Genomic DNA, 15100 nt, shown 5'->3' on the forward strand with positions numbered 1-15100 from the left:
GCATGGCGTCACTACGATCAAAAACAGATGCAATAATTGTACATGCTAAACAAACGATTCAGAGTCTGAAATATCCTGCAACGACGACCCAGGACTGAATGAAAAAGCAAAGAGTTTACAAGAATGGTGGCCAGTTCAAAGTTCAAGAGAAGCTTAGCGGGCTCATCTCACATGCTTCTTTTCGTAATGTCGATTGAATCCCTTTAAATCGGCATATTGCAAGTGACAATATTTGCATTGTCGCTTTAATCGATTACCAACCATCACGTTAAAAAACTTACCGACGTATTTTGGTGTGTTTGAATCGTTGTAGCTTAAATACACCTCCTTCGCTTCAATACTTGATGTCGGTGGGGGGCTTGAGTTTTCGTCGGTTGCACCAACCGCTTGAGAGCATTTTGACGGTTTGTATGGGATTCGAGTAGTCAATGGTTTTCTATCAGGCTTCGCAACTCGGGGTTTGGGGAAGTTGCTCTTAAAAGTACAGCGTGTCACGTCTGGTTTCTTGGGGACGATCAAAAGGGAAGAAAGGAATAATGTTTTGGATTTGGTGTTTGGCAGCACTAATGGTAACGATTCCTCAAGTAATGGATTTAAACAGTTGCCAAACTCTTGGGAATTTCTGAGCAATTGCCGTAATGTAGAAGGCCTTATTTCAGTTAGGATACTTGATTTACTAGTTTACCTCATCTAAATAGGATAATACCATACCTGGTTGTCATCTTCAAGTTTGATTTTGCGGTTGCCAAAATCGATACCGAAATTAAGACTTCTTTTTCTCTTTTTTAAGGTTGTCAAAAGAAAAAGAAAGAAAAATAAAGAAAACTGAGTAGAAGCTATTTGTAATGTGAAGAAGTACAATTAGCTTCACATATATCGTTTTACCTTTGGCGTCAGCCCACTTAATCGATACTGCTCTTGTAGAGTGTTTGAGAGACAGAAAGCGCTAAAGGTGAACTTGTACAGATGGCACCAGTGGGCCATTGTCTAAGACGTAGAATTTGAGGACCCGGAAGGTGCCGCTTGAGGAACAAAGGAAAGAGTTTAAAACACACGTTTGGAAGGGCATTCCGCTGGTAATGGGTTTACATTTATCGAAGTACTAAGCGGAAGTAAATTCAAGGTTAGAAGAGGTTTGAGGTGATTACATTGGAGAGTTGATTATACTGGATATAGTCTAAATTTTTGAGAATAACTATTTGAACTGAAACGTAAAAGAATTAGAAGATGTACTTGATCAATGAGACCAAGTTGTTGACGGCCCATATAAAAATGATTTTCCTGTTGGTAGAACTGGAAAGAACCTTTGTGAATGTATTTTGAAGGAAGCTGGAGGCTCTCAAAGCATCAAGCAAAATACCCAAAGTGATGACCCCGTCATTAACGAGATCAGTGATCAAAGTAATAAGAAACAGCTTTCCATCACTGGTTGAGAAGAGATCATCGACAATAGACACACCCAAACCGGACTTGTTCAACGATTCACAGATGGATTCTGGGTCCGCGACAATGTTGACCAAAGTGATGACAGATGACCAAATCGATTCTTGTACAGTACCGATGATTGAACCAATGGCTCCCAAAATATCCAATCTCTTGACTGAAATGACTCCATTGTTGTATAATGCCACAATGATGTCCCACAAAGCAGGAATCATCTTGTAGTTGATGAAGAATCTCATGACAACAGAAACAGCCAAGCCAGAGTTGTCAGCAGCTTCCAACAACTTAGTCAATCCATTGTTACTAATGTACTCCTCAATTGCCTTAATGGTTGATCCTTGTGTAAGTGAGTTTGTGGCAAGACCATGAACAATTTGTACACCCGTGCCGGATTTGTTCAACGCAGTAAATGCGGCAGTCAACGCAGGGTTATCTCTCTTTGTCACATTGCCAGTAACTGCAGCAACCAACTGTTTCAAGTATTGGTCCACCTCTTGCAATTCAGCCTGGGATGGCTCGTCCGCTCTTTTGGTAATGGAAATGGCATGACTGACCAAGTCCACCTCCCCTGTTTGTGCGAAAACAAACGTAGCAAAGAATAAAGATAATAATATGAACAAGCTTTTCATTGGTGATATAGGTTGGAGAGTCAAAAGAAAAAAACAAACAAAACAGAGTAGCAAGGACGGAGGAGGCTTTCAGGTATTATATATATTCTCATCTAATTTTCATTTCGAGAAAGTTTAAAATTCTTACTATGCCCCGATCAGGTATGGTTATTGGATGAGCAAATGTAGAAATTGTGATATTTCATTTTGCAACTTAAACGTTAAATACAGCCTTACGATGTTTCGTAACTAACTTTTGTCCTACACTTGATTACCATACTAAGCTACGATTTCAAATATGTAGGTAAAACTCTTTACCACTTTAGGAAATTATTTTTTTTTTTTTTCTTTTTTTTTTTGGTCCTGTATATTTTGTGTGATATTTTGCAACCTAAAAAACGTTTCGTGAGCTAAAAATACAATTTCATCATCATTAGAAATGTTACGAGTGGGGGGGAGAGGGCATCAGCTCAGCTCTCGATGTCTTTCACAATTGGCTTATATATATATTTTTTTTACGAAACGGTCTATTGTTCAACGTCTTTTGTTTTCAAGCATATTGCTCATCATCCTCAAACGGGGTAAAACATAAATAAATACATTGTAGAGTGTCTAGGATGCAGTCAAACAACAAACACTCAACTTACATACCATGTTAGTCAAGTTAAGATAGTTTCTATTTTCACACTGTGGATGAAACCCCCGTAAAATAGTAGCAACAGAAACTATATAACCATTAATGGCGACTTTGTGCTATTTTAGAGATGTGCGAAGGATCAAAAAAGGTTCATTGGTAATAAAATGAGACTAAGGCGACAAACGAGGATGAAACTTTAAGCAGGTGGAGAAGTAAAGCAGTTAGGGCCTGTGAATTTTCTACAGAACTTGTGACAACAATTTTTCTTCGTAATTCCCGCATGTGGCGCAACCGGTTGCGCTATCTGACACAGCACAGGCTCTTCTACTGGCTCAGCATACAATTTTTTTTTTTTTTAATTTTACTCTTGACACGATTGATGACGATGAAATTTAGAAATGGACTCTTTTAGTGTGTAGAGTGATGTCTGAGGGTGAAAACTCACTCAGTTTTTTTTTTTTCGAAAATGCTGGAAAGGTTACTTTTCCTGTAAAAAGTATGCCGGTTCATGTTGCACTTATCAGTTATTTGCTCTTGCAGTGGTGAGACACAATTTGGCGCTGATACTATAATGGACGCTGAACGTCTGTCAATCAAGTCCAGTAGTACATGGCCTTGGAGTCTACACAACTGTTTACAATAGCCTACTAGTAACTGGCCGGAACTGTACAACACTCACTTGTGACTGATACATCGTTCAATGTAGAGCTCAACGACGCTTTAAATCGAAATTAGCCGTTTACCCATCAATTGGACAGAAATCTTAATTTTTGAAGCCAGATATTCCAACCTCTACCCTTCTCACTAACTGTTGTAAATGAGACTTTACGTGCTCTCAGAGTTTGGTTCTTTTCCATCTCTTCTGGAGATGTGCCGACCGAATCTTGTCCCTAGTTACCGCTTAATTAATAATTTTGGGACACTTTTGCAACTAATTTTTGAAAAAAAGTGAAATTGAAACTTTGGCGGGAAAATAGATAACACCGGAAAGATATTCGTGCAGGGCTTAACCAAAAAGAAGGGTACGCAAACTAATGCAAAATAGATGGAAGCAGTGTCCTTTGTGCAATTACAGAAACAGTAAAATCAAGCCATCCTCACTGTCCTATTTAAGAACCTCAGAAACAGCTACCGCAGTGTACAAGAATGACTTGTAAAACGCCTCTGAGCTCTCAATAACGAGATACCTCAGACTTGGTCGGAATCCCTCGAGGTGATTGTGCTATTGTTCACAACCTTTTTGCATTGTTATATCTCGGCTTTCAACTTCCGTTTAGTGGGTTGGTTTTTTTTTTTAGCGCGCTAATTACCCGATTGAGCTATACAATGCACGATTCAGCGCGATAACGAAATAATAAGATCCGAGCAGATCAACGTCTCCACCCTGCTGAACTTAAAACTTGCATCAAATAATGGAGGGGCTTTCCCGATAGCATTCTTTATATAACACTTTACCTAGCTGGCCAGCTCCATAAACATTCTCAATTATCGAAGTTACCACAACAGCACTACAATGACAAAAATTGATTTCAACGCAATTGCAATTCGAAAGGGAAGGTTAGTGGAAACTATCCACGAGACAGCCAAATGGGGGGCAAATGGCGTTTGGGGATCGGCTCCAACTGAAACCGGAGTTTGTCGCTTAGCATTGTCTGACTTGGATAAGTCTGTACGTGATTGGTTTGTCAAGGAGACCACAGCATTGGGTTGTAAAATTAAAATTGACCAAGTTGGAAATATATTTGCCATCTTCCCAGGGAAAAACAATGACGCATTACCTACTGGTATCGGATCTCATTTGGATACTCAACCAAGTGGTGGAAGGTATGATGGAATTCTTGGAGTCTTGTCAGGGCTAGAGGTGTTGCGTACTTTGAAAGAAAACAACATCGTTCCTAATTACCCAATTGCCTTGGTTGACTGGACAAACGAGGAAGGTGCCAGGTTCCCAATAAGTATGGTTGCACTGGGTGTTTGGGCCGATGCTATTTCCCTAGACACGTGCTTGGACTTGGAATCCATTGATGACGAAACACCCAAGAAATTTGGAGATGAGTTGAAAAGAATTGGATATGCCGGTGAAGTTGCTGCCTCGTACAAGGAAAACCCTTTGGCTTGTCACTTTGAGATTCATATCGAGCAGGGCCCAATTTTGGAACACGAGGGGAAGAAAATTGGTGTTGTTGTTGGTGGACAAGCGTTTGAATGGAACTTGGTTACTGTTACCGGTAGATCTTCCCACGCGGGCACTACTCCAATGAACACGAGGTCGGATGCTTTGCTCATGACTTCAAAGATAGTAATCATGGCCATCGAGACAGCTACTGCATACGGAGGTGTTGCAACGATTGGTACTCTTCACTTATCCCCGCAATCAGTGAATGTGATACCCAATGAAGTGAAGTTCTCTTTAGATGTCAGACATGTTGAAGACAAGATTGTTGCCGAAATTGTGTCAGAGATAAAAACAAAAGCAGCCGAGATCTGCAAAGTTGGTATTGGATCAAAACTTGCCAAGCCGTTATCAGTCAACTTTGAAAATTTGACCGTATCTCCAGCAATAAAATTCAACCAAACCAACATAGATACGGTTAAAGAAGCTGCCTTGCTGTTGTTTGACGAAAAAGATATCAGAGAGATTACCAGTGGTGCTGGCCATGATTCCTGTTATACTAGCAAGAGAGTTCCTACTTCAATGATTTTCATTCCTTCAAAGGATGGTGTTTCTCACAGTCCAGAAGAGTACTCCTCTCCTGAAGATGTTGAGAATGGGTTCCAAGTATTGTTAAGAACGGTCTTATTGTACGATGAATTGAGAGCTGAAAAGTCAGATGCCTAGATGTGCACTAGAGTGTATATATAATACATGACAAATAAAATATACCATTTCACACTTTCATAAAAGAAAGGCTTCTGCAAAAACAAAAGTAGAGTAAAACATTTTCATATCATTATGTAGTGCTATCAAAATCCATAAACAATACATCAAGCCTAAGTAAGAGCATTTTCTTTTTTTTTTTCTACTACGGGAACAAAAAGTCACCGTTGTCCAACTTAATTTGTAAGTTGTAGTCCGGCTGGAAAGATGCGTACAAAGTGTCCGGGTCATTGGTGACATGTGCACTATAGTGTGCTTCCTGATCGGGGATAAATTGCTTGGGTTTAGACTTTTGGTCAACGGAATCAGCCATCAATTGAGCTTGGCAAGATTTATCCATCAACGTAAATAGGTAAGCCGCTTCGTCAATAGTCAGTCCCATTGTCAATAAACCATGGTTTTGTAAAATGACACAACGAACATTACCAGCAGCCTCAGCAATAGCTTTACCCTCATCTTTTTCCAAGGCAACACCACCAAATCTCTCATATACAGCCTGATTGTTGTAAAACACACAAACATCTTGGTTAATCATTTCCAATGGCTTGCCAAAAGTCGAGTAAGCTTTACCGTGGACCGAGTGAGTGTGGCAAGCAGCATTGACATCCGGTCTAGCTTGGTGTAACGACGAGTGAATGGCAAAGCCTGCAGCATTGATGGGAGCTTGATTACCATCGGGCAAAATTTCACCCTTTTCCGTAACATGGACCAAATCTTGTGCTCTGATCAATCCGAAATGTACACCCAATGGATTAATCCAAAAGGTGTCTTTATCAATTGGATCACGCATGGAACAATGTCCAGCTTCACCTTCATCGTAACCCTTTCTCGCAAAAATGCGGAATGTAGCAGCAGCATGTTCAAGCATATGCTTTCTTTCAGCAAGCTTATCGGTAAAAGTTGGCTTTTTGTAAGGATGCTCTCCTCCCATGGAAATATTGTGGGAACCTTGAGTACCAAAGTCGTAACCTTTGGATGTTTGTTGGGTTTCTTGCGTAGCGATGGTTGGGGTCATTGTTGCTTTGTTTCTTGAATGAGTAAGTAGTAAATTGTTTCTCTGGAGTTATTGACCAAACATGAACCTCAATTTATAAGTTGACAATACTTAATAGTGAGGGGGACGACAAAATATTTTCTATCATCAAAATAAATTGGGAAAAAGTGGGGGAGCGGCGGCGGGGATTCCAGTAAAACACAAGAATTTTTCGCAGCTTACAACTAGGATGCAACAAAGCTTGGGAATATATCTAGGGATTGTGGTTTGAAATTAATCCTCCAACTACAATATACACGTGTTGATATGACAGGTGGAGTTTGAAACTTTGTAGTTTGACTCTATACCTTTTAAGTTTGACTTCATTCTGGGAAGGTTTTGATAAGCGCGTGTTGCTCAATTTATCAAAAAAAAAAATTGTTTATCTTCTTTTCCGCTTAGATGTTACACAAAACTGACAGGTTTTGAATTTGGGTAGCACTCTCAATCTGCCTATTATTCTCCTCTTCCGTTCTTGAACGCACTTTGACGCAGGAGAGATTGTTCGGCACCTGAACCGGCCATAAAGACGTAATACACTAGCATTTGGATTCCAACAACAGGTCATTGCATTAAGTAGCTTTGTTCACAGTCAGTTGGCGGCACAACTTGATCCACAAAGCTAAGCAGCAACAGCAGTTGTTCGCAATGGCTACGCCTTCAAACACGGGAAATTGCTAACTATCATCATTAGATAGTTCTCCTTGTGAATTCACTTCCACCAAAAGAGTGTTTCAGCTAACTCTATTCAACTGCAAATGTCTTGGAAACACTTCTTCTTATGATGTGATAATTAATCGCCGCATTCTATCTCCTTATTCAGTAACAGAACGCGGACATATAATATTCCCCATATTATTTTTCTCGGGTCCTTTTTTCAGACGTACAACATTCCTAGCGCTTGTTGGGTGCGTACGAAGCGGCGCTGATAGGCTAGTTAAATGGACAGCATTGCTGTAAATAATTCTTACTGAAGAGTCCTGTAGCCCTAGCTTGTGGGAGGAGCTGACAATAATCTCGCCATAGAGTAATTGAAGATAGTTGCAAAAATTCCTTGCTCTTCTCAACGTTTGTGTCACTTTGAGAAAAATATCACAGATTTATTTTGAAACAACCATGAACCGAAAGCTGAGTAACCGCTATTGGCGCATTCTAAAACTACCCACTCTAAGTTGTATCAACTTTTCAGTATGAATTGGAGTCACTTGATTAATTTAAGTTTATTATACCTACTATTATGACGCGTTTAAAAAACGATGCCTTGTACTGAAAAAGTATTTTGATGCAGTATCTCAGAGTGGCACGAGCGTCTGTAAAAAGCTTGGGTTACAACGCGTATAACTGACCAGATGATGCAATACTTGCTCGTTAAGAGTGCCCGTATAAACCTCGAAAGTGGTGGCACGTGATAATCCGTTGCACTTGGGGGTAGAAGTATTGTTTCGGGAACCGCAGTTTACACTTCCAAGCAGAAGAAAAAGCTAGCGAATGCTTGGTTATATCTTCTTGAACACTTGAGAGACTTCGCCCACCTCCACACACACAAAACACTAACAAAAGCATCAAGAAAAACGAGCCGGGGATGGAAAATGCCGAACTTGAAAAAATAACATAAAAATTCTTGGAACGCTCACAGCGCAGGGCTGAAACGGCTGCAAACAATGATGTACTTGTCTTAAGAATTCTTTCACCCCGCTTTCAAGCATCAACACGGAGCACCAAAACAGCAACATGTCAAAACTTGGTCCCGAAAGTGGGGGAATTACTATCGGCTGGCTTTGGTTTTGTATAGCTCATACGTTGAGCAAAAAAACTATTAATAGCCTGCTATCTGTCATTCTTTGTCATTGAACTATCTTACCCTCCTATGTAATCAACTATAGTCCAACATGTCCTTGTCCACTTCAACAAAAACGCCTGAGGTTGAACACATATCAGACTATTCGTCTGGACAAGACCTGATGTCAGTGGATGATGACATCTTTAACGAAAAGCCCACGTTGACCCTCCCTGTCATTAAAAACTATTTCGCTACACGACTCACGACTTTGTTTGACTTGCCAGTTTACCATCAAGACAAGAGATGGTATGAGCTCATGAATCCTATTCCCGCCTTGAGAGAAATGACATTGAGAGATTGGAATTACTATGGGTTGGGATGGTTTGGCTGGGTCTTGGACGCCATGGACTTTTTCTGCGTGTCTGTTGCTTTACCTGAAATCGCAGTCAGTTTGAATTCGACTGTGGCTGATATCACTTGGGGTGTCACTGTTGTTTTGATGCTTAGGGCTATTGGTGCTATATCTTTTGGAATAGCCTCGGACAGGTTTGGAAGAAAGAAATGTTATATTGTCATTTGTATCTTGTTTATTTTCATTGAAGTTGGTACTGGATTTGTCCAAACTTATGAGCAATTCATTGGAGTGCGTGCAATCTTTGGAATTTTGATGGGTAGTATGTTGCCTGTCTGTATGGTCACGGCAATGGAAAGTCAGCCAGTACGTGCCAGAGGTTTCTTATCTGGGTTGTTCTCACCCGCTTATTGTGGTGGTTACATAATGGCCTTGGTATGGTACAAGGTGTTTGCTCCAACTTATAAACCAGGTGAAGGGTGGAGAAGTTTGTTTTGGTTCAGTGGTGGATTGAGTGTCCTCTTGATTGTCTGGAGGTTACTAGTCCCCGAATCAAATGAATTCTTGGTTATGCAAGAGAAGAAGAGAAAGATTAAGGAACAAAACAAAAAGACTGGAGGAATCCACAAGTACTTCAATACAACTATTGTGAAAACTTTGAAAACTGAGTGGTTGTTGTTTACCTACCTTTGTATTACTTATGCTGGTTGGAACTTTATGAGTCATGGAACTCAAGATTTGTACGTCACAATGTTGGCTAATCAATTTGGTGTTGGTCTTGACAAGAGAACAATGGTTGTCGCTTTATCCAATCTTGGTGGGCTCATTGGAGGCGCATGTATTGGGAGTGTGTCTGAAGTTTTTGGAAGACGGTTATCTGCAATCATTGCTACCATCTTTTGTGCTGCACTTGTGTACCCATCATTTCACAATGCCGACAAGAACTGGGGTGCATATGTTGTGTTGATTGCTTCGGTGATGGCATCTTGGGGTGTGTCTTCTGCTTACGCATTGGAGTTGGTAAACAAGGCACACAGAACTTTATTAATTGGGTTGGCGTACCAGATTGGTAACTTGATTAGTTCAGGCAGTGCCACTATTCAAGCGCAACTTGGTGAAAAGTATCCTATTGCAGGCGCTGGCCCTGGTGTTTACGACTACGGAAAAGTTATGTGTATTTTCTGTGGTGCAGTTTTTGCATTTATGGTTGTCATATTGGCATTGGGTCCAGAAAAGTTTCACAGAAACTTGAAGATGGTGCCTGCTGAATACGGTGCCTACCCTGATGTCGAAGAAACTTTGGATTTGGACAAACCAGACAAGGAAACCAGAATGTAGGGCAGTACAGCTAGAATACAGTCTTTTGATTTATGTTTCATACTAGTGCGACATAATGATTCATACCAAACAGGCATTTATTTTTCATACTAAAGTGAATTAATTTTTCAAACCAATGCGACATAAATTTTCATACTAAGACGACATCAACTTTCAAACCAATGCGACATAATTTTGTTTTATGTGATTTTGTTGCAATAACATACAAATTAAATAGGAACAATAAAAGAAATGAAGTTCAAGCTGGAGTTACACACAAACAGGTATGTAGATGGACTAAGTGATTCTTTTCCTTTGGATTCAGACCTCATGGTTTTGGACAGTCAGACAGCTCCATTAGAGTCCTGTTTTTGTTACAGTGATTACAATGAAGCAGTCCCTCCAACTAAAATTGAAGTTGACAATTTACATTCCGACATGGAGTGTGATGATGTAGATGTAGACGTTAGCTCTGAACAGGATGAAACCTGTAAATTTAAAAGAGGCCCATACAGATACTACTCCGAAGCAGAGAAGCAACGATTCTGGCAACTAGTTATCGAGCAAGGGTCTTCTGCATACAGAGCTGCACAAGCACTCAATATCAGTTTACAAACAGCTTATAATGGGAAAAAAAACTGGAATCGCCTTATTGCTGACATAGCTAATGGTATTCATAAAGAGACAAAGAAGCGTGGCCGCAAACCTCTTCTTATCCAAGAACACAAATTCTTTTTGAAGGATTTGGTTCTTTCGGACCCCACTGTTACTGTAGACTTCTTGTTGGATAGACTAAGGAGTACATTTGAGGGTGTGAAGGCAAGTGTTTCTACTATTTATAACTTTCTCACCAAGGTATGCAAGTTTAGTCTCAAGAGACTTTCCAAATGGGCCATGAGACGGGATCTGCCAGAATTAAAACAACAGAGACTCGAGTGGGCACTTGAGAATAAGGGTAAAATTGACCTTGAAAAGAATTGTGTTTTCATCGACGAGGCTGGTTTCAACATTAGTATGAGACGGGAATACGGATGGTCAAAAGTGGGTGAACAAGACTGTCTTTAAAGTTCCTGTCACCAGAGGTCTCAATGTTTCATTCTTGGGTGCAATCTCTCCAACAGGGTGTATTGACTTGAAGGTGCGACTCCAAGCCGAGCTGATCATTTCTACTCATTTGTAAAGTCTGTGCTTAGAGAAATTGAAACAAACGAGGAACTTAAGGAAATGAAGTATTTGGTACTCGATAACGCAGCCACCCATAAGCGTCGTGATCTCGACTTATTGGTGGCTCTGAGTGGAATGGAACTAGCATTTTTGCCAGCTTATTTGCCGGCTCTAAATGCAATTGAAGAGTTTTGGTCGGTGTGTAAGGCCAAAATTAAGCGATCAAACTTAACTAGAAAAGAACAATTAACTCCAAGGGTAAGAGAAGCAACAGCAAAGATAACTTTAGAAAGCTATCAAAGTTTCTGTAAGCATGCCAGTAGCTTTATACCATACTGTTTAGAAAAGAGGTCTTTCTAAACTATGGGCCCTTGGAAATGGGAAGGGGACAGCTTTTGGCTTGGGAATTGAGTGCAAAAGCTCTTCAAGAGAGGCGAGTAGACAAGGACTAAACTCAGACAAAAAAAAAAAATGACTTGATAGTACTTCATACTTTTAATCTAAATGCCCCAATTCCGCAGCATCAGGCTCAATTAGGTCAGAGGTGTGGAAATTGTTTTGGGTAATTTTGTAGTTTGAAAAATTAATTCACTTTAGTATGAAAAATAAATGTCGCGGTGGTATGAATTATTATGTCGCACTAGTATGAATAAAAAAATTAAAAAATACTGTACTATATGCAGAGCGGGCAGCGACGAGTTTCTCACACTCTTGGGCTTTCCGATGAAAAAACTTCTCGTCAAACCTAATACCTTCTTCTGTCTCTTTACTGATTAATAGTATCATTTAATACAGCTGATTTTGGGTGTAAAACTCCTCCATCGTACTTCACTACTTTACTATTGCAAACACAAAGCTTCGCATCCATACCTAGGAGAAAATGTAAAAAATTACATTCAAAAATAAACGCGCACAAGTATCAATGACCAAACCAAACTAGCGACTCATATAATACTACATAATCAGTACCCCAGAAAGCAAAAAGAATTGACATCACCCACACTATTAAACTGTTCAGAAGAGCTTGTGTTGATGTGACCTATCCCTGGCAATATAAAACTTATTGGAAAACACTAGACGTTGAAGGGGCTAAAAAAAGGTTGGAGATAAAAGTGGATAGTTATTATCCAGTTGGTTAATCAACGTTTTTAGGATAATCCATGGTGCATGTTGAGCTTAATATGAAATGAGTTGCCGTGTTCCTATATGTGAACCCTTTCTTTGAACATATTTTTGTGACAATTTAAATAGGCAAATCCAAAAGGCAACATATCAATTTTTGCATTCTTGGAAAGGCTTTACATTAACATTAACTCCAAGTTATTTTGCTGTTTAATCAATATTATAAGTTATGGACAAAGCTGCAAGTATTATCAACTCTGTTTCCCAAGTCCAGCCAACGCTAATTGAAAAAATCAGAGAATCGACTCAAAACCAACGCCAAGCCTTCATTTTTGGCACTGCCGGATTAGTAACAATTGTGGCTACTGCTGCATCTGTATTCACATTAGCAAAAGCGAATCATAAACGAATTACAGAGCTCGAGGATCTACTCTTTCGGCAGCAGTTGGAAGTAAGAGCCAAGAGTGACGAGGTAAGAGTCCAGAGTCAAGAGGAGCGTCAGAAAAGATATCAAGACCTCCAATTTGAGGCCATGAAACACATATTCGTTACAGTTCCACCAAATGCAGCAACTGCTAATTGGTATAATGAAACGCTTATGACCCTTCACCAAGTAATGCTTGAACTACCTGCAGCGAGTTTTACAGGTACATTAGGACAGGACCCAGAGAATCCAGTACCAGATCCACGGGTTGAAAACACTAATAGGTATATCAGATATTTGAACAGATTGGATAAAATTTGGCCAGGCTTAGTGGCACTCTTTATTTTTTGGGTGGTTGTGTGTGAAATTATCTCAGCGCTTATCGGATGAATATATGTTCTCTTAACTCTTTGAAACCTTTGATTGACTCTGTTGTAGTTTCTCTTCGGCAGTGCCGTATGGTTACGAGTATTAATATAACGATACCAATGTTGAGATACAAAACTTTACTAATAGATATGGTAGTTATATATTGTTGAAGGTTAATTCCTATACGTTCATTTTTAATGGTAATCGTTCAGTATCCTATCCTTTTATACTTGAACTCACACTTAAGGCAAGTCTCTGCACGACCCTCAGTCTAATCAAAAATGAGGTGTTTATTGACTCTAATGTAATTGTTGCACGTGATTATTACATTATCCTTCTTCTATAGGGAAAGGAATTTGGGTCACAGAAACAAGTAGAGTTGCTGCAATCTCATGACAATTGCATATAGATGGATTTTTAGAAATATGGTAATCAATGATGGTGTAACTGTTATTGAATCAATTATGTTTTACTATACAATTTAGTGTAGAATACTTAATGTCAAAAAAAAAAACAAGTGTATAAAATGTATAAAACCAACAGAAGTTAGGCCATATATATGTTCTTTAGCTTTACACAGCCACCCAAATGCCACACGTCACAATTAATCCACCTTCCTAAGAAGGTTTAAATCAATCAAATTACATCAGACAATTGGTAGCACCTAACTTATGGTGTTGCTATAACCCAAAAACTGCATTCGATATTTATTCCTTTTTCACCTGTAACGGTCTAACCAACGACGGAATCTTGAGACTGATTTGGGTCGCCGCAGACTTGTTTCAGGGTATTTGACTGAAAATGGAACTATCTCATCCAAGGTCTTTACACAATTTAAGATAACAAAGTTCTCGAAGATGTGTATATCCCACAATGGCTGCTTATGTTTGTCTTTTATAGTGTTGTAGAAGGACCTGTCAGTTCTAACTTGTATATAACATTCACCCACTTGACATTCCATCATCTCTAGTACCAGAGTAATATCCAACTTTTCAAAATTGAGATTTAGATTTACAAGAAGCGGCGCTCTTTCAATTATCCATCTAAGGGGCGTTAATTGGGTGGTGGTTCCATTGTATTGAAGTGAAAGGAATCTTACTCGGTCGAGAAAAAACATACCGACTATTTGAAGGAAAAAACGCTTCATGGAGTCACTGCTTTCAGTATGGCCAACTGACTTATTCGCATCGGTGATATAAAGTTTCAAAACTGTAGGATGCGCCCTTGCTGTAACATGTGGTCCATACTCCTTCAATTTTAAAAACTCTCCAATTGTCATTCTCACCTCAATAGAGTGAATATAAAAACATTTATACTTCCATATCCAATTATCTGTCTCGTTTAGCACGTGCAAAACGTGGAATATATTTGATGACCTCGACTCAAGAATAAACTCTGAGCTTGGTGGAGGGCAAATATGTAACACCAGTTGACCATCGAACGAATAATACGGCATGAATATATACTGATGGCGATACTCATCCCCACTCCACACTTGAAGCACAGTAGTGAAGTAAAAGTAACGCTTAATCAAATGTTTCACAACTTCAAAGTCGAAGATTATGTACTTTTTATAATATCTTGAAGCAGGTGGACTTCCACAGTGGATATAAATCTTTTCCCCGAATCTTCTTGAAAAAGGAATCATACTTGCACGTACGGTTTTCCAATAACCAAAAAGTTCGTAGATACGTAGGCAATTCTGGTTTACGGGTGCCAATCTATTGGCAATTTTGTAGGCTCTATCTCCATAAGCGACTTCCACCAATAGCTCAAATTGGTCAATTTGTGATAGCAAATTTAAACAAAAAAGTACCACATCTTCAGGAAAAGTTAGTAGATGCTCCTTTAGTTGAATAGCCTTTAAAAGCAATTCAATGGGAAGGTCAAGAAGCTGCATGTTATAATGCACTGATATTGGGTTTAAGTGCGAGGGGACTTTTGCAGCAATATATCAAGCTAGATGGTCACAA

The 15100-nt window shown here is 39.5% G+C and overlaps 8 protein-coding genes across 8 annotated transcripts; 4 read left to right on the top strand and 4 right to left on the bottom strand. All coding sequences in view use genetic code 12, as the record gives it.

Moving 5' to 3' along the window:
- Positions 1-162: 162 nt before the first annotated feature.
- On the bottom strand, positions 163-722 carry KGF57_003962 (uncharacterized protein; the record flags this gene model as incomplete). The annotated part of the gene is made up of 2 exons (XM_051753433.1): positions 163-649; positions 712-722. The coding sequence occupies 2 exons, from the start codon at positions 720-722 to the stop codon at positions 163-165; spliced, it is 498 nt and encodes a 165-aa protein (XP_051607537.1).
- A 498-nt stretch (positions 723-1220) lies between these two features.
- KGF57_003963 (uncharacterized protein) lies at positions 1221-2072 on the bottom strand (the record flags this gene model as incomplete). The annotated part of the gene is made up of 1 exon (XM_051753434.1): positions 1221-2072. One exon carries the CDS (start codon positions 2070-2072, stop codon positions 1221-1223), a length of 852 nt encoding a protein of 283 aa, XP_051607538.1.
- A 2129-nt stretch (positions 2073-4201) lies between these two features.
- On the top strand, positions 4202-5527 carry KGF57_003964 (uncharacterized protein; the record flags this gene model as incomplete). The annotated part of the gene is made up of 1 exon (XM_051753435.1): positions 4202-5527. One exon carries the CDS (start codon positions 4202-4204, stop codon positions 5525-5527), a length of 1326 nt encoding a protein of 441 aa, XP_051607539.1.
- Positions 5528-5711: 184 nt separating this feature from the next.
- KGF57_003965 (uncharacterized protein) lies at positions 5712-6581 on the bottom strand (the record flags this gene model as incomplete). The annotated part of the gene is made up of 1 exon (XM_051753436.1): positions 5712-6581. One exon carries the CDS (start codon positions 6579-6581, stop codon positions 5712-5714), a length of 870 nt encoding a protein of 289 aa, XP_051607540.1.
- A 1907-nt stretch (positions 6582-8488) lies between these two features.
- On the top strand, positions 8489-10069 carry KGF57_003966 (JEN1; the record flags this gene model as incomplete). The annotated part of the gene is made up of 1 exon (XM_051753437.1): positions 8489-10069. One exon carries the CDS (start codon positions 8489-8491, stop codon positions 10067-10069), a length of 1581 nt encoding a protein of 526 aa, XP_051607541.1.
- Positions 10070-10378: 309 nt separating this feature from the next.
- Positions 10379-11572, top strand: KGF57_003967 (uncharacterized protein; the record flags this gene model as incomplete). The annotated part of the gene is made up of 2 exons (XM_051753438.1): positions 10379-11060; positions 11187-11572. The coding sequence occupies 2 exons, from the start codon at positions 10379-10381 to the stop codon at positions 11570-11572; spliced, it is 1068 nt and encodes a 355-aa protein (XP_051607542.1).
- A 991-nt stretch (positions 11573-12563) lies between these two features.
- Positions 12564-13148, top strand: KGF57_003968 (uncharacterized protein; the record flags this gene model as incomplete). Its single annotated transcript, XM_051753440.1, has 1 exon — positions 12564-13148. The coding sequence occupies one exon, from the start codon at positions 12564-12566 to the stop codon at positions 13146-13148; it is 585 nt and encodes a 194-aa protein (XP_051607543.1).
- Positions 13149-13845: 697 nt separating this feature from the next.
- KGF57_003969 (uncharacterized protein) lies at positions 13846-15027 on the bottom strand (the record flags this gene model as incomplete). The annotated part of the gene is made up of 2 exons (XM_051753441.1): positions 13846-14621; positions 14778-15027. The coding sequence occupies 2 exons, from the start codon at positions 15025-15027 to the stop codon at positions 13846-13848; spliced, it is 1026 nt and encodes a 341-aa protein (XP_051607544.1).
- Positions 15028-15100: the final 73 nt, after the last annotated feature.

The sequence above is a fragment of the Candida theae genome (assembly GCF_024610275.1).
Source record: "Candida theae strain CBS 12239 chromosome Unknown scaffold24, whole genome shotgun sequence".
Lineage (NCBI taxonomy): Eukaryota > Fungi > Ascomycota > Pichiomycetes > Serinales > Debaryomycetaceae > Lodderomyces > Lodderomyces theae.